At 33.7% G+C, this 22994-nt stretch overlaps 1 protein-coding gene across 1 annotated transcript in view; it reads left to right on the top strand.

Moving 5' to 3' along the window:
• Positions 1-22994, top strand: part of LOC129219936 (cell adhesion molecule Dscam2-like) — a 77650-nt gene that overhangs the window by 18993 nt on the left and 35663 nt on the right. The window contains exons 3-6 of the mRNA XM_054854252.1: positions 6525-6644; positions 7555-7731; positions 12555-12699; positions 17135-17283. Coding sequence (XP_054710227.1) covers positions 6525-6644; positions 7555-7731; positions 12555-12699; positions 17135-17283 — 591 coding nt within the window. The remainder of the gene's footprint in view (positions 1-6524; positions 6645-7554; positions 7732-12554; positions 12700-17134; positions 17284-22994) is intronic.

The raw sequence follows: 22994 nt of genomic DNA, 5'->3' as shown, positions 1-22994 counted from the left end.
GAAAAATTATAAAAATAATACTAGCAATTTTTCGTAATTTTATGATAAAATTTAAATAATTGAAAATATTTTTAAATTAACTTTAATTAATTTAAGTTTGTCACTACTTTCCAATGAGTCATCCTTGTGTAAACGTTAGAAACTTGTAGAAGAAAAAAACACTTATACGCAAAGGTGCCTCAATGGTAGGTCACCGGAGGTCATTGTGACCTCCCTTTCGTCTTCAACAATGGTGATTGGGGGGGGGGCGTTAAATATGCTCGTGGTCACAAAGTCCTCCAAGTGAAACGATACCTCTGGGGATTGCTCGGTTTCTGGTCTGGTCAAAAAATCAGAGCTGTCTTCAGAGTCCCGATCAACTGGTTAAGCCACAAACAGTGGTAGGTACGGGAGACCACGGAGTGTAAAGTGTAGGCTCCCTTTTTTTGAAACATTTTGACTGACTGTTCGGAAAATTTGGAAACTAACAGTATTGCAATACAGTAGACCCTCGTTTTACGCGGGGGTCACGTTCTGCGGAAATGCCGCGTAAATCGAAACCGCATAAATTGAGATCCAATACTAGTGTTAAAATAGGGGTTTGGTTCCGTAGATAACAAAATACTTCATTCTAGTGATGAAAAATTGTGTAATAAGTTTAATGTGTACATACGTAATCGACTTTTATGCACAACATGCATAAAGAAAACATAAATTAATCTGGTGTTCTGTTTATAAAGAGGAGCTGGCTATGATAGTCTTTTCGAAGTCATTAAGAATTTTTCTCTGTAATTCTTTGCAAAGCATTAACGCATCCACGATCACTTGCGTCATTTCCATGATAGAATCTCCCTTCACTAACAAATCAGAAAGATCATTTCTATTGTCTAGGAATGGCTCAAAATTTTCAATGTGAACGTCTTTGGTTGTGCGTCAGCAACGTCGTTGGTTTTAGCCTCCTCTATCACTCCTGAAAGCCCTTCTTCCAGTGAGTTCTGAACTGTGTGAGTTTAATAATTATAATTATGGAAAGAGCTCTGGAACCAATCGCATAAAATGTCTCCAGTGACCCAAGCTCAATTATTAGCACGCCAAAATGCAGTTGATTAAGAAGAAATACGGGGGATTTCAGGGGGTTAATAGGGGAATTTTTTATCTATTTGTATTGCGGCATCCGCGTAAAACCGAAACTCATCCGCATAAAATAAAATAAAGGTGTCAAAACTTAAACCGCGTATAATCGAAACCATATAAAATAAACCCGCGTAAAACGAGGGTCTACTGTATTACATTTTAGAAGAGGTTTTTTTTTTACTATCACTATTAATGAACATTTCCCTTTTTGAATGAAAATTGAATCGGTATGAAACCTATTGTTTGAGTATCGAGTCCAAATGTGAGAGAATCGGACTGTTGTTGAGAAATTCAATATATATTGCATTCATGAATTTTCTTAAGTTTTACAAATCATGGTTTTTTGAAAGAAAAATGAAGGCCGAAACTTTTACACAAACTAAACACCCTTTCTGTTCTCGCTATAGTCAAACCTCGCTCTAGTTAAATAATACTGTGAGATTCAAGAAACAGATCATTTTTCCGAAGAGTGAACAATCGCATGTCGTTGCCTTTCCTCAGCAGTTTGAATATCTCCCTGACAAAATTATCATTTGTGGGGGGAGAGGGGGGTCAGGGGTTGCCAGAAGGAGAAAATTACCCCCTGACACCCGACTTTGAGAAATTAATGTATTTACAGATATGTAGGCTTAGTTTTTGTTTTTTTCCCAATATGCATTGAGCACGTACCCTTTGCCCTCTTTTATCAGGAAAATTTGGACGACGTGCCCTGAAAAAAGCTTCCAGTGAAGATCATTGCATCGTATTAATGTATTACATAACCATTTTCAAACTAATAGCCCTCAACAATTTTATTCCTGGATTCTTCCTAAGAAATGACAGTTCTGTTCCAGCCCATATCCTATCGACATGAAATCTGTCATAAATAGGTTTAAAAAACGCATAAACATGTACCCTTAACCATCGGCACGTGTCAAATTGACAGGCAGAGAGGAGAAACTGCGACACTCGTCAATAACCCCTCTACACTCGACTTCTCCTCCAAAACCAGATCGAAAGTAAAATCGTGACATTCTCGGAGGCGTCATTGCGGCCCTCGATGTCACTCTGTTTTGCGATGTCAAACGAGGCATTGTTCTCTGCACGAAGAAGACACCGGATGCCGTAACAGGAGTCAGCCGAACGGGTTGCCTTCGCGTCATTAGCCTGGTGTGGGCCAAGTTCATTAGGCACCGGAGCGTGAAAAAGAGGGTTCGAAATGACTGATAATTAAGTCGTTGGGCTGGCTGCACGGGCGAAAATGAAGCAGTCGAAAATGAGAGCTACTTCTACATTCGGTTTTGAAACGAACTAGCATGATAAGTAGAGAAAGGAGGAAACTACATCAGAGAAGATTATACTAAAATGATTTGATTGTGATAGTTGCTGATGGAAAAGAAGGGTCAGGATGAGTCATTTTAAGAACTAGTCAGCAACTGAGAGTCTTGACATAGTAAAATCATGGGTTAATTTTTGTTATCGATCTTCGTTTCTTGAATTTTGGTTTCTCTAAATGATCTATATTCGATACTAAAAAAATAAATAAATAAATTAATTAATTAATAAAAAATAAATAAATAAATAAATAAATAGAAGCGACAGTAGTTAAAACCACAAACATTTGCAGACACGTATTTCAGAGTAGCAATGAACCCCTTTTTCAGTTCTAAAAGATCTGAGAATGGCTCCCAAATGTGTAACAGTTCCGCGTCGTGGACCCTCTTCTGGTTTCATCAAGCTTAGAAATACATATTTTTATAGTGTTACAATTTCGCACAGGGCCCTTTCTCCATCCAGGCCAGATTGCTTTTTACCCCCGGCCTCCCTCTTGTGGGGGGACATGGATGTTGGCTTTTGCTAAATATCTTTGCATCCATTAGCTTACATCTTTTTGCAACGAAAAAGGGATTTATTGCAGTTTATAGACATATGTCTACATTTTGTTTTTGAAAATTTACTCTGTTTTAGAGTTATTGATATTTTAAAACTTGATAGTCTAAAGGTATTTATTAATTGCTTAGTTCTCTATTACACTGTTTAACAAGCAACAATGAGCTGTTAATACAATGTATGCCGTTTATTAAACACTAGTTGCCTTGCCTGGCGATACCCCGTTTCCATCGAAAATAAAAGTAATGTCAATGACGCATGTTCAACAATCAGGTTTAAATTAAAGAAAAACGAATAAGCTTAAAAACTCCCCTCCCGCGTGTAGAAATAGCAATTTCACGACTTAAAATTCGATGGAAACTAGGGAGGTTTGACATGCTTTTTACAAATACATTTTTTTTTTACTTTTTCTAATCGTTAGAAAATTTCCAAATTGACATTTTTTTGTTTCCTTATGATGCCTGCCAAACTTAGGGCATTATTATTCTTTATTTTAATCACGTATTGTTTTTTTTTTATTGGTAATTTTTCAAGAGGGTCCAAACTGCGTAACACTTCTCCACTTCATGGAGATTTGACCCATCATAAGGAGTTCTTACCCGTAGAGATTAAAGTTCAAAACATGATGCTGTATGGTAGGATAATCAGACCTAAGAACTTTAACACTCTTAAATAATCAAAATAAGATTCCAACATTGATGATTGAGATCAATTCTAATATATATGCATTAAGCACGCTTTAAGTCTTCAAAATGACAAAAAAAAATTCTTTGCTTAACAACCGTCAGGGCATTTAAAATTATCTTTGTCCATAGACTGTCAAACCGACGCATTCCTTATGATACCACTTGCCGAATTTTAGATATACACTTATGTCCATTATCTTATCCTCTTACAAGTGTGTGATAGTACCAAATAGTATTGTTTTCTTTAGTATCATTGCCTTCATTGAGAGTTTACGTCTTTTTCATTTTCTTCTCTTTCTTGTTTCTGTCAAACAAGTCTTTGATAACTGGGGTTCTCTGATAATTAATGACTTTTCTTTTAACAACTGGTGGGGTTTTTTTCATAATTCTCTCTCGTGTAGGCATAAGCTCCTGAAATGCTGTACTTTTTAATGGAGCAAACCGCACATTGTCTTTTTCATCGTCCGAACTAGAACCGTAAACCAAGTAGTAAAACTTTTCAAAATATATGCTTGAGGTACTACTATAACACTGAACCAATTAGTAAATAGTCGTAACTACTTATAAACATCCATTATATATTGATAAATATTTAAAATGAGATGTAAAACTGGCAAACATTGTTGCAGAAACAAGGGAGTATAATAAGGCCTAAGATCAAATTTGGTAGGCCTTATTAGCCGCATTGTACAAAAGAAGTACACAAAAGTACAATAATTGGTTTACATATATAATTCAGACATCAAAGATCGCCAGAAGCATTGACAACAGAAAACTGGAGCGCAAAACTATATCTAAAAGTGCAATATTACGAAAAGTATTTAACATTCAGACGGACGACTTTTTATTATTCGTGTTGCACAACCGTTCCGCGCGAACAAATCGCGTCGCACTGGTCGCAACAAGTGAGCGACATGTCGCGACCAGTATGAAGTTCCCTCTATAAGTATTAGCTTCCTACGAGTGCGTCCTTGAGTGGATACGATCGTTTTAAATAGTATTTTTATTATTTGGGCCTTATTAGTCGACAGGCCTTATCACCCGACCGTACCTTATGCAGTCTTTTGATTTATATATCTGAGTACACAAATACTTCAATTTGCTTTTGTGTACGTTAATTACAAATAGAATTAGGAGATGAACTCGCAAAAAAAAAAAAAAAAAAAAAAAAAACTCTTATCTCTGAAAAATATATCACATATGATTGATTCTTTGTCGAAAAGGCTAATTCACTCTACCTTTATATTTTGCCTTCTTTCAACTTATGTAGTGCAGTCTGTAACTTGATTTTGGCCATTCCTTCGTATAAACATCAAAAAGCATAACATTTTACTAAGTCATATATGTATCTGTACCTCAGAGCCAGAAGTAAGTAAATCACATTATGGTAATTTTACAGGAGAGAGGAAAAACTTTTTTCTGGCGCATGTAAAGGATAAGACGTGCGGTCTTTTAATCCTGGTAAAAAATTTAAAAGAATATTTTGTAAGAATTACGTTCACATGGATCGATGCGAAATAGGCTTCTACATACAATGCACTAATAAACGGAAAACCACAATTTTTGAACTTACGTCTACCTGGCTCTGCAGCTAAGATGTGAGAAAAATATGTTCATTTATTCTTTTAAATGAGATATGACAACATTGGTTATTGAATAAAAGTTTGACTGTGTTCTTTCGGTCCTATATTATTTATAAGGGAGAAACATTTGAATACTTTCATTCCCAACACTAGAAACTTCAATATCATTATCGTGAAAAGAATTTCTTTAAATTCAGTTGCATGAAAAAAAGTTTCAAATTTTTGGAGTTTTCAAGGAGTAAAAAATGCACAAGAAAGAACGAAGTTCTTACAGGTGGAAGCAATTTATTAGCAAACAAATGTAGCAAAGAATGAATAAGAAATTGGCTGTAAGTAACATTAATAAGGTTTGACTACTGCAGTTTGTGATGAAACAATTATAGGAGCACTTAATTACCAAATATAACGCAATATAATCCATTAAATGGAGTTGTTTCCTTCAGTTAAAAGTAGTTCTTCTAGTCGCTGAAATTGATAGAATAAGCAAAAAAAAAAAAAAACATGGACCCAGAAAATTCTTTCATTTTCCCAACTGTTATTTTTTAATTAATTTTTTTAAATGTCCGATTTTTCAAACAAGGCGTGGTCTTTATGACGTCACAAATGATGCAATTTGGCGCATCTTTCTACTACGTTTCCACGTTATGATAATCAAGCAGCGAATTAAAATTGCACTCTACGCTTGCTATCAACCATATCGTTGCCAATACACGTGAGTAAAGATGAGAATTAAATATTTTGTTCTGTGAATGGCAACATTGAATGGCATTTCATCATTTGTGATGTCACACGATAGAAGTGTAAACAATGAAATCGCAACGATTTAAGTATTTTTTAAAAAATATTAAACTTAAATAAATTATTTAAAAAAATAGTCAGATCCTATGTTTTTAAGCATGCTCTTTCAGAAAAAAATACTTTTAAAATTTTTGAAACGACCCCATTATGAGAGCACTTAATTGCCAAATATAACGCAATATAATCCATTAAATTCTGTAATATTGAAACTCTAGATACTACTTTTTTAATTATCTTTACAAAAACTATTTACAATACTTATGTACTGAAAATAAAATTTTATGGGATCTTTTTGTGAGAGGGCTAAAAGAGTCGCCGAGAAACCCTTAGAGGGTAACGATTCTTAAGATTGAACATAAATTGTAAGCCACTACTTTAAAACTTACTTCTTGACCTTGATTTTAAATAATCTGACTTTTCATGCATTTAAATATTCATGCTCAACATTTCTCCCTTTTGTTTTTGTGATTTTTAGTTGCTCCAAACTGGGTGCGACCGCCAAGTGATACTTCCGTGGAGGCAGGCAACAAAATCACACTGCACTGTGAAGCCAAGGGCTCTCCCAAACCCACCATCACCTGGAGGAAGAATACAGGTATTTGAACCTTTTCACAGATGAAAAGAAGTTACTTTTTTGGGAATTCTAATTTTTCGTTCACAAACTTAAGTCTAATTGCATGTATATAATGCTCCTCCTATTAATTTATGTTTCTTTATCAGAAATTGTTATTATTTTGTTTTTGAAACAAGGCAGGAATTATCGCGCTTACAAAATCTTGCTCGCATTTTAAAAGCCATCAAACTTCAACGAATCCAAATTATGTCAAAAAAATAATCATCATCATAACGGTAACAGTACCAAATGCGTAAAAAAAAAGCTTTTAAGGAATAAAATCATTAATTTCCAAATAAATCATTTGCTCAAAATTTCTTCAAGCAGAAAAAAAGAAAAATTGAATTTGCCCACATTTTTGGTTAGCTGATTTTTTTTTTTTTAACCTCTTCGTTTGGTTTAAAACTGTCTTGCTTCATGCAAATAAAGAAACTGAGCAAATTTAAATTGCTATAAGATTTTTGTTAGTTATTTTTCATGCTATGTTTTTACTTTTTCTTTTGCGTAAATGATTTTTTAGAAAAAAATGATCTGAATTTCGTTTGATGACTTACATGTTAAAGCAATCGAACTGTTCAAAAAGTCTATTGATAAAAAAATAAAATAAAGAACCTTGTAAGGAACCCATTTCATACCTTTAAATTAAAAAAAAATATTCAAAGATTTTAAGCTTGGTTCACTATTTTCAAAAATTTGGCATCCATTTTAACGACATCCATATACAGTATTAGAAATGCTTTTCTCGGGTGACATTTCCTCCTAAAGCTCACACTTCGTTGCATGAGGTTCCTTGAAGCCCCAAAAACGCGTGTTTACAGAAATCTGAAAATTTGTAAAGTTGATCGTTGTCATGTCTTATTTTAAACTCTTAACTTTTTTTTTTCTCCCCCAGATTTTTCTGCCATTAATTTCGATGTGGTTCACTCGGACGGGCGCGTTCGAATCTCAGATGATGGGCAAAGCCTTCGCATACCGGAAGCCAGAAAAGAAGATGAAGGCTTCTACGAGTGCCACGTGACCAATGGGATTGGAGATCAACTCAGAAAGTCGATTCGAGTTGAGGTGCAAGGTAAGAAACGAAATACATTTTCGATTTAAAGATGAGATAATACTTATAAATAATTACAAAAGGAAGCATATAAAAATGATCAAGGAACAAAAGAAAGCACCACTTAAAACTTTTTGTCTGCCTATTTGTCTTACATTACGATATGAAACATTTTTTAAATATCTCTTAACCATAAGATAAGAAAAAGCTATTAAAATTCAAATACTGTGAGCAAAAATTCACGTATCTTGTTGTTTATTATGGATACACCGATAAGTTAATTAATACATCCGACAAAAGCTTTTGTCGGATGTCTTTTCATTCATAAGCTCATTTCTTTTGCATTGAAAAAAGAGTTCCTTGTAACGCCGAAACAGGTGTCTGTATTAATATGTTGTTGTTATTTCTTATTTATTTACTTACTGTTTATAAATTCATTTGGCACAGTTATAGATACATTTTAATTTTAAAATATTGTTCTGCCGATTTTTAAACAAACTGAAATTGGCCGATTATGACCGATTACTGATGATTAATCGGTGCATAACTACTGCTTATCAATTCATGCAGTATCTGTTCAAGAAAACGTTTTCCATTCAAATCCCCAAACGTCATTTCCCAAACATTCAATTATTTGCTCAGCATTTAGGTCAGGTACTGTTCGTCAAAATAAATCATTCTTACCACAAAAAAGATACTAATATATTTTTATGATTGATAAAAGTGTTTCAAAATTAGGGCTTCAAAGATTGCCGCATTTTCTGCAAAAACAAAAATGCTGAAATAAGACGGAAGAATCTATTATTTAGCTCTAATGGCCAACGACCGAAATACGAGCGGAGAGAAAGCTGTTAGGGCAAATCTTTATAATAGGAGGGGCAGACAATGGGTCGCGTGCTTCGATTTGACTTAAAACGATTGTTTCGCGGAGATGCCTCGCAACAAGTGTCATTGTCTTTTTGCATAAGAGACAGAAAGAAAAAATAGAGGGAAAACGGAAAATGTCACAGAGATTTTTCAGAATACTTGAGTAATATCATGTTGTAAGAAATGTTTCTATTGTCCGTCAATGAATCTAAACAATATGTCGACAATGTAAGTTTAGAAATTAAGGAAAATTATCTTGAAACTTTCTCCATGTTTTGAAAATATCTCGGACCTATCACGTTCACTTTTTTCAATGTAAAACAATCGTCGTTGGAAAAAGACTCTACACCAATGTAGGAGAAAAAAAAACTACCAGGTTATACAAGTCATTTTAAAATTATTCATAATGCATGTAATATATTCCAATTTCTTTGAAACAAAACAATTATATGATTATTTACGTTATAAATTAAAGGAGAAGTATCCACATTATTTGTTAGAACATGATTGTATTCTTTATTAGTTTTTGAAGTTTTATAAACAATTTTTGTACCTAGCAAAACAAAATTAAAACCTTTGGGTATATTTTTACCAGGCCTCTGTTATTGTTTTGAAAAAGCTTTTGTTCGTCAAACAATAACGTATTTTTGAGAAAAACAGGCTGAAATTGATGTCCTAAAAACAGCTTTGAAATGTACTCTTTACATAGTTTTCAGAAACGATTGGTATGCAATGGGACAAAAGAAAACAAAAGTTTAATTTTGTGGACATCAATGATATGCAAATGTTAAAAGAAACATTACAATTACCGTTACTTTGAATCACAATTTCTCTATTTAGTATTTCCCACACATATTTTTATAGTGTAATTCATTTCAATGGCATAAAACTGAAAAAAAACTCCGGAAGTATTCTGCATTTATCCAAAAATAAAAAAGAATAATCGTAAAAACTGTTTAATGTGAATAATTAGCTGGTTCAAAGTTAGGATCACCACTTAGGGTCAGTTTGAACATCGTGATAAATGTGATCTAAAATTTAATAGTTTAATAAAAAATAGCGCAACTTTGAGCAAGAAAAATAAAAGTTTTAAGTGCTTAATAGCCCTTCACTTTTATGTCATAGCATTACAATATTTCTATCATTTATTACTTTGCATAACAGAATACTGTGATTTAAGAGGAGAGATTTCAAAAACTTCGAAAATAATCCCAAAGAACTTAAGAATAGGTTCCAATCAGTAACATGAAAATTATTGAATTATACAGGGTGAGCCTAAATGTATCCAATTTCGAAAAATAATATTTTAGAAACTACTCACATATTTCAATAAGTGGTACATGAATTTAAAAAGAAACATACAAAATTTTTTGCTAATAAAATCAATTGCACAAATGTGCAATGCGTGTACACATAGTGTAAAATGTTCGTTTCAAATGCTCAGTGTTGGAACCTTTTTTCACTAGACCACATCCAATCTGTATTTCAGATTGTTCTACAAATTTTAGAGTAACACACTGTCAATGGGTCTTAATTCCAAACAATTGCGTTCTTGAAGTTTGTTTGTATTGATTTTGGCATCGGGGGTCGATAAACGGCGACTTGGACATAACCTCACAAAAAACATCACATACCGTTTTGAACGAACTGGCTTACTTATTAGACGTTTGTAGTGTAACGAAAGGTTCACACATTGAACATTTGAAACTGAAAAAAAATGGTATATTTCTCTTAACATTCATGTATTACTTATTGTAATATGTGCAATAATTTTGAAAATATAAATATATTTTAAAATCGGTTCCATAATTTTTGCTCATCCTGTACAATGAGCATACCTTTAGTGTTGCCAATTTGTTTTGTAAAACAAAAAGGAGAAAACTGTTACTATTATAACCTTGCCAGCAGAGTGCAGCACGGGCCTTCTACAGTTTCTTTTGAATTCAAATATTTACTAAATAATATGAAATGGTGCAAGGTTACCTCACATGGTTCGGTGTTACCCTAAAGGAGTGCTTTCCAAACCATTTGACTACAGAATCCTACCGCGTGCACAAAGTCGTTGGCCATTTCCGTGACAACGCCTGTTATTCATCGCGCGAGAAAAGAATTCACTTACGAAAAAAGAATGCAAGAGGTACCAGTGGGGGAACTTGCTAAGAGTTGAAAGAAGTGTTGAATCATTATTATACAGGACCACGAGAGTCTGGAACCCCTTTTTTGCTGTCATTTAACCAGAGATTTAAGTAAAAGAAAGTGAAACAGAGGAAAAAAAAACTTGAAAAATGCACTTGTTGCAGTACAGTCGGGGCGCAGCAAAGTTATATATATTTTTTTTACTTTTACGCCTTTGATAGATGGACAGATAGCTGAAAATAGGTTGACACATTTAAGCAGATAAATCGATAGATAATAGAAAGAGAGATAGAGATAGACGTAAATAGATAGAAATATATAAATCGACAACATATTTAAGTAGATATGAAGATAAATATAAATCTGTGGATAGATACTAATATATGGGAAGATAGATGGATATGAGTTGAGTGATAAAAATAAAAAAATAACTTGACTGATGGATAGATTGATAGATAAATGAATGGTTTGATATATATATCAAATCCATATATATATATACATACATATATATATATATATATATATATATATATATATATATATATATATATATATATATATATATATATATATATATATATATATATATATATATATAGAGAGAGAGAGAGAGAGAGAGAGAGAGAGGTAGAGCGATAGACACATATCGAAAGAGGTTTTTTTTCTTTTTTTGGCGAAGAATATGTTTTTTTTTTTTATTGGGGCTGTACTGTTATTAATCTTGTTTCACCACAGAAGAGGGAGGGGGTTGGGGATACCCATAAAATGGAGAGAGTGAAGCCTTTCATTCATGAAATCAAGATCCCAAGTCACGTGACATATTTGAAAGCAAATCATTGGAAGAAATCAGGTTTATTTCGCCAGTTTCACGCAAAACGTGCCAATCATTCGTCGTTGTTGAGTCGCGTGACGTGAGGTCTTTGTGTCAGCTTTCGCTAAGCCAATGATTGGACTTGCTCGCTCCATTTTAATTTCTGCCCTAAGGTTATAACCCCTTGGCTCCCGTCGCTACACCTCTGAGTACAGTTTGTATCTTAAAAAGAATACGGAAATGAGCTTTCACTGACACTTGCAACTGAACTCATTTACCAAAACAAGTTTTAAAATATTTTAATGGGGCCTCCATGGATCTGAGGCAGAAATTTCATTTCGAATGCCGGAGGTCGTGGCCTCGATATACGCCAGATCCCTGGGTGTTTCTCCCTTTCTTTGTGCTGTAAATCTTTCTAGTGTTGTAGTATGTGTAAATGAAGAAGTCCAAATTCTCGAGGCAGTGGAACCCCATATCTTCATAGTGATTGTTAACTATGAATACGATAACAAGTTTTGAAAGTACAGGCATATAAATATTTTAATAGTTTCAGTTGGTATCCCTTGTTATAAGGAAATGGAGCCATTAAAGACAATTTCAGTTGCTTTGCTCGCTTATTTGAAGAACTCCGAAATAATGACCAGCTTATTTTCGCTGCAGTCATTTTCAGCGGGAGAAAAGCTCTCATTATTTACGAATTAAAAAAAAATAAATAAATAAAAAATAAAAAAAAACGGAAAAATTGAACCACGGAAAATAATGTTTTATGAAGGCATGAAATAACTAAATAGCAAAATAAAGTATAGGGAAAAGGGGAAAAAGAACGAGTAAAATTGAAACATACGCTTCTGTTGCATACTCTGTCCCAACCATTTTACTGCTTTTTTTTTCTATTTTGCTTTTGTATTGAAGAAGAAAAGTGTTCTACATAGAACATATATTCTGCTGGTAAAGAATAAAATAAAAATTATAGATCCAATAATTTATACATATGTGCTTTTTATACTTTTTTTATTCTTCTTGACAGTGCCGCCCAAGGTTGCTTCAGGCCCTGGCACGCTCGTTGTGGAACGAAACAAAGATGTGACTATTCAATGCAATATGACGGGTGATTCTCCACTGAATATCATGTGGGAGAAAAATGGGAAATCTTTAGAGGACAGAAGGCCAAGGTGAGAGAATTTCAAACATACGCACTCCCGATTGTTAATGAGTCTCGGTGCAAACACGAGGTTTACGGAAAATGTTGTCCTTTTAAGAAGAGAAAAAAACTGAAACAGTTTTAAAAGCATTTAACAATATCTTATACAAGTTGTAATTAAGCTTGACCACGGAGAGATGGCGGATGACCTTGAGGCGGAAACAACACTTGCATCATTTGTGATAAGTAGAATCGAATCAGAAAGTGCCGAGTAGCAAGAGGGATGTTCTCGCTAATCCTATCTTTTTACAAAATAATAACAAACAATTTATAAGAAATGATTCAAATCATGTTTCCACTTCAGGTCAACTGCTATCCCATGATGGTCTACTAGAATCATTGCTGCATGTGACTTCTTGCCACCGAATGGTAATTTTTAAATCCCATTTTTGAAGAACACATTGCCTTTTAGAACTCAAGTAGCTCCCTTTCAAATCTTCACATGCAGCTTGGAGTCTCTGAAGAAAATCGTAGAGGAGTTAGGCTCGAAAATTCTTTCGCATCCACCACACTTCCCAGACCTTGCACCATCCAATTTTTCTTATTCCTCTATTCGCAAAATCTTTTGGAAGAAAAAAAAATGCCAAATGTTAGAAAATGTCAAAACAGTATTCTTCCTCCAAAAAAAAAAAAGTGTTTAAAAAAAAATCTATAAATTGCCATCACTTTAGCAAGAAGTCATATAAAAAAAGGTATTGATTGTAGATATTGAATCGCACAGTATATATTTCTAAATACTTTAAAAACTAATTGCATCTCTCTTCAAACATGGACAGAACGGTAGACCTAATAATTATAATATATAAATTGTCAGCACCGCTTCAGTAGTCCGGTAATCTGCTTTTTGTCTTCACTTACTTCTTCATGGCATGAACTTGAATTTCAGTTTAATTGACTCTGATTATTCTAGTAGTAAATATTACTATTAATAAAATTAGTGTAACTGAATAGAATATTTAGCGCATCAGTTGTTATATAACCATTTATTCACTTAATTAACTACATTTTCTGCTCTAAGTCAAGACAACACTGTTACCTGTTTCATTACCATGTTCTCAAAGAACCGGAATTCCAATCATGAACACTTATACTAATTAATATATTTTTGAGAAGTGTCTCTTGCGCTTACTTTAAAACACAAAAGCGTTAAAAAAAATTATTGTATGCTAGTATATCTCGTACTCCAGGACTTAAAGTAAAAGGTATTAAAATTATGACAGTAGGATTAATTATTTTTTAAATTGGCATTGCATACCTTTAATCGAAAATTTTTTACGATGAAAGACTGATTGGTTGAGAAGATTATTATATATATATATATATATATATATATATATATATATATATATATATATATATATATATATATATATATATATATATATATATATATATATATATATATATATGAAGGAACAGCCCATCAAATAACGTAAAATATATTTTTTAAATATAACTTGAAATAGTCGTCGAAGGAAGCAGGAAAATGCTTTCACCATGCTATAATCTTTAAATTGACGAAGTTAAACCGGGCGTTTCACAGTTGTTCTTATCTTTGCGGATGAGACAGACATAACCTACAGAGGAGTGAAATTTATTAGACTCAAGGAGCAAAAAACGGGAAAATCGAATATTCCGGTCTAAAAAAACCTCTAGATCCTCTCTAAGAGCCTAATTATGTTTTTTTAGAGTAGTCGCAGTACTATACATTATCTCCCCGCAAAATTTACCGTTTTACTTGAGTTTCCCCTCCCTGGAAACACTGAGTCTTATATGATGACACCCGCCATTATGTAATGTTGTTCTTTCCAAAACTGTTTCTGCAGCTGTGAGTGGTGAGAAGTTTTTTTTTTCGTGTGTGCACTAGGACCACAAAAAAAAAGTTTATGAGTGATTTTGTGTCGCACATTGGTTTTAGGGAACATTTTTAGTGATTGGTTTTTATATTTTTCCCCTCGAACATCGATTTTGGTTAATTTTTGAAATGGGTAAGCTGCATCACCTCTCATCACGCATGAAAGCACTGGATATGTGTATGCGAGACCAAAATACCTTTTCACAAAGAGAAATTGCGAAAAAACTTAATATTTCCGAAAAAACTGTCAGCAGAATCAATTTTTCTGTCAAAGGAAACATAACAGTTGTCTCAAAAGGGCTGGCAAAATGTGGTAGAAAACGCAAAATGTCCCCAAAAATAAAAAGAAAACTTATTCATATGGTCAAGTAAAGCAGAAGAGCAATTAGTAAAGACCTTACAAGCAGTCTGAAGCATTATGTTGCGGGGTTGAACCCATCCGTCGACGACTGGTCCGGTGACGACTCATTGCCAATGAGATGCCTTATCTAAGGCCACACAGGAAGGCCCAAATCACCTCAGCTATGGCAAAGAAAAGGATTGAGTGAGCCAAAGATGTTCAACAGGTGTTCAAGAGACCACTGAATCCTTTTATTTGCCATAGCTGGGGTGATTTTGGCCTTCTTGCGTGGCCTTCGAGAAGGCATCTCATTGGCGATGAGTCTTCGCCGTACCAATGATGGGTTCAATTCCGCACCATAATGCTTCAGACTGTTTGCAAATCCTTACTTATTGCTATCCTGTTGGCCTTGACTATCCGAATAAGTTTTCTTTTGATCCTTGGAGACATTTTACGTTTTCTGCCACATTTTGCCAACCCCTTTGAGATAACTGGTATGTTTTCTTTCAAGGAAAAATTGATTCTATTAATAGTTTTTTTCGGAACTTTTAAGTTTTTTCGCGATTTTTCTTTGTGAAAAGGTATTTTGGTCTAAACTATACATAATCAGTGATTTCTTGCGTGGTAAGAGGTCAGGCAGCTTACCAATTTCACAAAATTCAACAAAATCGATGTTCGAAGGGAAAAACGTGAAAACAAACAATAAAACTGTTCTATGAAATCAGTGTGGGACACAAAATCGCATATAAACTTGTTATTTTGGTAATCCTAGTGCTAAAACACCCGAAAAAAAACTTCCCATTGCTCACAGCTGCAGAAACAATTTTGGGAACAACAAAAGAACATAATGCCGGGTGTTATCCCAAAGGATTCAGTGTTTCAAGGGAGGGAAAACTCAAGTAAAACAGTACATTTTGCGGGAAAATAATGCATAGTACCTTGTCCATTCTGGGAAAACATAATTAGGCTTCTAGAAAGGATCAAGAGGCTATTTTTGAACCGAAGTATTCGATTTTCCTGTTTTTCGCTCCTTGAGTCTAATAAATTTCACACCTCTGAACTATTGGAGACATAAACTACTATTGCTGCTGTAGACAGTTGCTGCTATTTACGGCAGCTTAAAACATTCTGTTAAATTATTCTTTACAAAAAAAATCTGATTGCAATTACTCTAGATTTCATCAGAGACAGCTGAAAAAAAAACAAAAGAAGGCATTCACGAATGTTAAAGATATTAATGTATTGGAAAGGGTTCAAAGGCGGGCTACAAGGCTAATAAATGGACTTTCTCATTTAGACTACGATTCCAGGCTTAGAAGGCTAAAAATATACAGTCTTGAGCAAAGAAGAGATGATTCAGTTGTTTAAATTTATTAAAATGAAAGATGTTACGGGGCTAAAGTTTAGCGCTGAAAATAGGACAACTGGTCATTGTTTTAAGCTATTTAAATCTCAGGCTGACATGGATATTTGGAAAAATTATTATTATAGCAGGGTAGTGGAATCCTGGAACAGCTTACCGGAAGAGGTGGTAATGAGCAAGAGGTAGTTTTAAGAGGGCCATTGATCTTCACTGGGGATTGCAAATAGACTAGGACCAGCTTAGCTGAGCCCACAGCCTGTTGCTGGTCGTCACTTTGGCATTTATATTTGTATTTGTTTTTCTAACGGTTGGGAGGAGTATGAAATAAGTGCTATTAGGAGGTATGTACAACATTTTCTGGATGTCTTCGGGGAATTTTAAACAGAAGAATTTAGATAATTCGAATTTAGAAAATAAATAATGAATAAGCCACTGAAAAAACTGGGGAAAAATTAATTTTGAATCTGTAACCAAAAAAATTAACTGCAGAAATATCAAGAAAATTAAACGTTCAATACAAAACAAAAGTTGATAAATAGGATTGACATCAAAGTTTTTTTAAAGCAACTACCTTTCAAGAGATTTTCGATGCGGCAAGGAAAATGTATCAAATTAGTATGTGACAAAAAATTAATATTTCAGAATTTTATCCTTGACTTATCGATAATAGGATAAGCAGTATCTGCACCATATAGTCAAGAGTACTAGTTAATAGCTCCACTTATAAAACTTGAATTAATGTTTTGTTAAATAATCCTTTATTTCAAATCATGTTTGATAATTTGAAATTAATGTAGCATTAATATTTTTTATCCAAAAATAAAATATAATTAAAACTTTTGTCATAGGATACAAATCCACGAGCTGCCTACGGAGAGAGGAGTCACCACTTCTTTGGTTTTAACCCATGTAGATCGTTCCAGCAGTGGCCTTTATGTTTGCAAAGCAAAGAACAGCTATGGAGAAAGCTATCGGATCATCAACATTGATGTAGTCGGTGAGCTTATGACGGAAATTTTATTTTCATCATTTTATTACATATTTTATCTTTACTAATAATAAAGCTGAAAGTCTGTGCCTCTGGATCTCTGGATCTCTGTCTGGATGTCTGTTACGCACACAGCGCCTAGACCGTTCTGCCGATTTTCATGAAATTTGGCAAAAAATTAGTTCGCATGGGGGGGGGGGGGGGGGGGGGGGGAGCACCTCGAAGAGACTTTTCGAAAATTCAATTTTGCTCTTGTCCTTTTCCAATTTTAAGAACATTTACCAAGGAAGTTATTATAACGTGGACAAGCAAATTACCATAACAAGGGCGAGCAAATGAACATAGCAAATTGACTAGAAATTCATCCTCCATGATTTGTAAACATACTGGCAAACCAAATCATCTTTCAATTTTCTACTACGTGCAAAGGCAGGCGGATACCTCTAGTCTTTAATACAATTACTCAGTGAGATCTAAAAATAACCGAACTTTTTAGTGTTTGAATAAAATAAGCGTGGTAATATGTTTTAAAACTAATTTAAATAGGATCCATTTAACTCAATACAACACTTTGAATGGCCAACCAATTTATCCATAGATTTTTTAAATTCGATTTTGGGAATGTTCTTAGCACCTGTGTTACGGCTGCTTAATTGGCTGGAACATCACCGTAACCTTTCATTGTAGTTTTCAGTTTCTGGAACATAAAATGAATTTCAGTTCTCGATCACCGTATTCGCCTGATCTATCAATCGCCAAGTGACTATTTTCTGGTAACGAAACGGAAAACTGCAATGAAAGAAGCTTTTTACATTGGTGTTTTAGACATTCAACGCAGGACCAAGGGAACATTACGGAAACAAAATTTAATAAGTATAGGAATGAGTTAAATGGAACCTATTTTGAATTAATAATACCTTTTTAACATATTACTAGGCTTATTTTGTTCTATCACTAAAAAGTTAGGTTATTTTTTGATCACACTGTGTATGTGTGATTATAGTTTTTTAAGATGAAATAGTAAACGTGGTTGAATTATTAACTTATCCGTTAGTTCTGATAAAATTGTCCACTTATTGGAAGTAAATAAAAAACTAATAAATAAAACCAAATTTTGGCTTTTATTAGAAACTAGAAGTACCCGCAAGGCGATGCCTGTACTAAGAATGTAAAAAGAGTCTGTTGAATAAAAAAAAAAAAAACACGCTCCCTCCCCACCCCCTTCTGATGTGAAATGATCATTTTTTTTCAACTAAAATGCGTACGCATCTTTTTAAAAAACCTATTAAAGTATCTTTGGAATTTAAAACTATTCGCCAAAGCACATGAAAAGTTAACATTGGCTTTAAAACCCAAAATAATCCTTCAACTGTATAGTTCATCGCGTAACGCGCCAAGCAACCACGCTAGCGTAACCCTACCCTTTAACGAGTGAAGCGTTTATTCTGCAATTTCAAATGTTTCGCCAAAAAAACAATACTACAATAAAAACGTTATAAAGAACGATCACAGTTCAATAATACGATAAGTCAAATTATTTACTTAGATAAGTAACTATCTTCAACTATAAGAACAAAAACAAACGTTGAAAAAACAGGGAAAACAAAACCCAATCGAAAAATCCTACAAAATCAAATTGTGTACATGAATTTAAAAAAAAAAAAAGAAAACTGCATTCAAAAATCAGTTCGCTGACCACAACAGCGTAGCCGACCACGCGTCTGAGCCGCGCGGCATGGTTCCTCGAAGCTATCGACACTGTCGGCCAGTGCTCTCTCGATAAGTTAATTTACCCCGCCATCCATAAGGAATTCGTAGAACCAAGAAATTAATTAAATATTTAATTTGCAGTTACAAATATTTCGGGTCAATCTGATTAAAAAAAAAGCCTATAGCCTTCCTCAATAAATGGACTACGCAACACATTTTTTGTTTTCAATTCAAACCAGTAGTTCTTGAGATGCGCGTTCAAACAAAAAAACTCTTCAGCTTTATATTATTAGTATAGATTTTGTTTGCTTATCCACGATTTCTCTCATAAAAAAAAATCCGTATCAGTAAATGAATGAAAATAATGCTTTCTGTAGGTAGAATGCTTTCGGTAGTTTATTTCAGCTTATCCTTATACAATGGAGTTTCATTCACAACATATACGTTTTCATTCCAATTGAAACCTTATTCTAATTCAATTTCATTTTCATTCTTCTAGTTGCCGCAACACTTTTACCTTAACCACTCTTCTGCACTTCTGATTTTAGAAGCTGCTATTAATTACATTTCGAGGCACGAATTCACGCTAATTTGCCCATTGTGAAACAAAAGATCCTGGATTGATTATCGTTTCTCATCTCTCCAGAGGCTGAGGATTTGTTTTGGGGTTAAAGTCACCCGAGCCTTAAGTTTTAAGAAATATTGCCTATCTTAGTAAAAAAATATGTGTATAATTGTTTTGAGCAAAGCTTAATTTGTAAAAAAAAAAAAAAAAATGCAGGAGCTCTTTTGCCCTCACAACGTAAATTCACATTTAAATAATAAATACACTTAAATAATATTCTTATCTGTGCAACGAGAATTGGCGTGTCAAGGAAAAATAACATTTTCAGACACATGCACCACATGACATTTCCAGAAACAACGTAGGAAAATATTCATACAGCCGTAAACATGAAAACAAGAAGGGGTGGATACTGGGAAAGTTATATGGCCATGACATGCCGATTCTCGTTACATAGTCGGAATTACTACCTTTAAAAGAAGAAAAAAGTACAGTAAGCCGTGTCCTAAGGAGCTTTCAAAATTTTCAGAATTGGAGTGTTTATTTCTATATTACTGATCATAGATGTACATTTCTTTATTGATGGGAAAAGTACTAATCATTAGGTTTAGATCTGATACACTGATGAGCCTGATAGCATTCACCAAGAAGTATCAAATTATGAAATTAAATTAATTTTTGAAAATTCACAGAATGAACTGGTTTTGCTACTAAGTGTATCATGACATCAGTAGAACCAACTAGGATTAATAAAGTCAATCAAACGATGCTTTTACAACGTGTTAAGAAGAAAAGACTCCACTCGATGTTTGTACCTACTTATTAATTGATTACAATAAGAAGAACTTTCAAATAATGGATGTCAAAATCCAGATATTACTTTTAATTTGGAAACTGGTTAGTTTAGGACACCCAGTTAGTTGGAGCCCAGTAGTTATGAGTAAATTTGCACACGTACTTTAACTTTTTGAGAATTTTGCGAAATTCTATTATGCAATTGCTTTCTTTCTTTAATCATGTCTAGTTTTTTTTTCTTAATTGGAAATATCGATTTGGTAACATTTTTACTTCGAGCGGGAAAAAACTCTGTTTTCTTAGTTTTCTTAAGTTATTCGGTAAAATATACAAGGAAAAGAGAAAAAGAACTTAATCCTTTTAAGGATCGTGGGACATATGTGTCCCTTAAGTTCAGAATTTCTTTTATAAGTTATGGAATTTCAATAATTTATGATTTATATGTTTTCCATGAAGTTTTGACGTCATAGCAGAAACAAAAGGCATTGTTTAAAATACTGTATTTTTTCTTTGGAAACATCGCAAATTTTCACTGTACTGCAAATTTTACGGTCCTTAAAATGATGAAGACAATTACTATTTTTTCTTTACTTTCCTTTTAGTCCAGTCAATAGATACATTTTACCTTGCAAAAAATGGGGTCAAAGATTTTATTTTTTTAATTTGTACATATTGGTGCCGACATGGAAAAACCAAGTTATCCAACACGAAAGACCCCGGGAGAACTTTTGGGGGCCGAAAAACCACAAAAATTTATGACTTTTTTTGTTTTTTCCAAAATATCTCCGAAATGGTTCAACTTAGAAAAAAGTTTTAAATGTAAGGTTTAAAGAACATAAAATTTCCTACAACTTTTGTATTTACAATTTTTTTGTAGCACAAATAACAAGCTTGCTATAGCTCTTTGAAAATAGGCAGTTTTCCTCCACTCCGAAAAAAAAAAGCTTTCACACCAAAAGCAAGGCGTCATAATTATTAGAACTTGAATAGAAACTTTAGTTTCAGAGAGTTTATCGACAGTTAGAGTAGTTTGAGTTTCTTGCTCCCCCCCCCCCCCCACCGCTAGACACAGAGTAGCATTTCTGGCTGACAGATTTGTTCCCACTAGACTCCAAAAACAAACGATGTACTATGAAACTGAAATACATATCTACACATCCATTTAAAGCACATACGACAATGCAATAATTTAAAAAAAAATCTTCCCCACTGCTCACGAACTAACTTTTCTGATCTGACAGAGGTAGTCTTCATTAGACTCCAATAATAGATGATAAATTGCTGTTTATAACTGAATTACACAATATATACATTCATTTGAGGGATGTAATTCGTACATTCTAGTCTAATTATTGCAAACAAAGATGCGATTTTTAAGTATTAATGTGAAGGAAAGAATATTAGGCAGCTAATAAACAAACAATCAACACAGTCATGCATCCTATGCTCTGATACAATAATAATAATAAACCCTCCCCCACCGCTCACGAACTAATATTTCTAGTCTGACAGAGGTAGTCTTCAGTCAGACTCCAATAACATATGATTGATATTGCAGTTTGTAATTGAATTACATAATCTTCTCATTCATTTAAAGCACATAATTTGTACCATCTATTCTATTACAAGTGAAAATGCAATATTCGAAAATATAAATGTGAATGAATAAATATTAGAGTGATAATAAGCAAACAATAGATATAATAATGCATAAATAAAGGTACAATAGCAATACGTAATGAACACTTTGAAAAAATTCTGCAGAAACTGACTTTTTGAGGCCTGAAAAACTCAAAAGAATTACCTTTCAAAATGAAAATCCAACTGTAGAAGCTTAATACAGATTAATTACAGACAGAATAATACAGATCTAAATTACAGAGAGATTCATTCGACCTTAAAGCAAATAGAGAAAGGACAACAAAATACGCTGTTTATCTTCTTCGAAGCCGTTTTGAAGGTCCAGGTTCTCCCGGTTCAGAATCTGTAGGGGGTAAAAAGAAGCTGTGGTCCTTTAATTTTTCATCTCCTTGTTGCGGTAATTCCAAAAGCTCCTGGAACAAATCATCTTCTTCAGCAGTCTCATCCAAAGATGAAATTTCTGCAACATTTTTACAATTTGTGCCACTGCAGTGTTTGCACGTGCTGGAGCATTTTAAACCTGCCTTATGACAAGAACAGGCTCTAGTGCAATTTTTCTTGCAGGTACAAGGTACAATTTTCAAAAGATTCTGAGTAACTGAATCTCTTTTCGTGTTAAAATGCATTTGATCTTGCGTTCTGCGTTCCCAACCCCACTTCTCTGGATCAATTATGTTGCTCAACTAACTTTGAATTTGGTGGTAGAACCAATATGAGTGATAACATCCCCCCCCCTTCTCCGCACGTTGGAGGTAGCCCTTCAAGATTTATCTTAGCCCTGTACTAGTTTTATAAAAAGATTAAATTGCAAAGTATCCAAAGATAGGTTCAAACACTTTACGTCACCTGTATATAATATTTGCAATTTCTCCGGCTGCAGCTAAGGCATCACGATGACAGATTGGGTCCCTAAATTCTTCAATAGCTTCCTTAATTTCAGGAGTTCTTTTTCTTTTTTGACTATTTTGTACAACTTAATTTTGTCTTGGCCAAAGATTGCCGAAGTCGT

The sequence above is a fragment of the Uloborus diversus genome, chromosome 4, assembly GCF_026930045.1.
Source record: "Uloborus diversus isolate 005 chromosome 4, Udiv.v.3.1, whole genome shotgun sequence".
NCBI classification, from domain to species: Eukaryota; Metazoa; Arthropoda; class Arachnida; order Araneae; family Uloboridae; genus Uloborus; species Uloborus diversus.
Note: the sequence above shows the minus strand (reverse complement) of the source record. Positions and strands in the feature narration are given on the sequence as shown.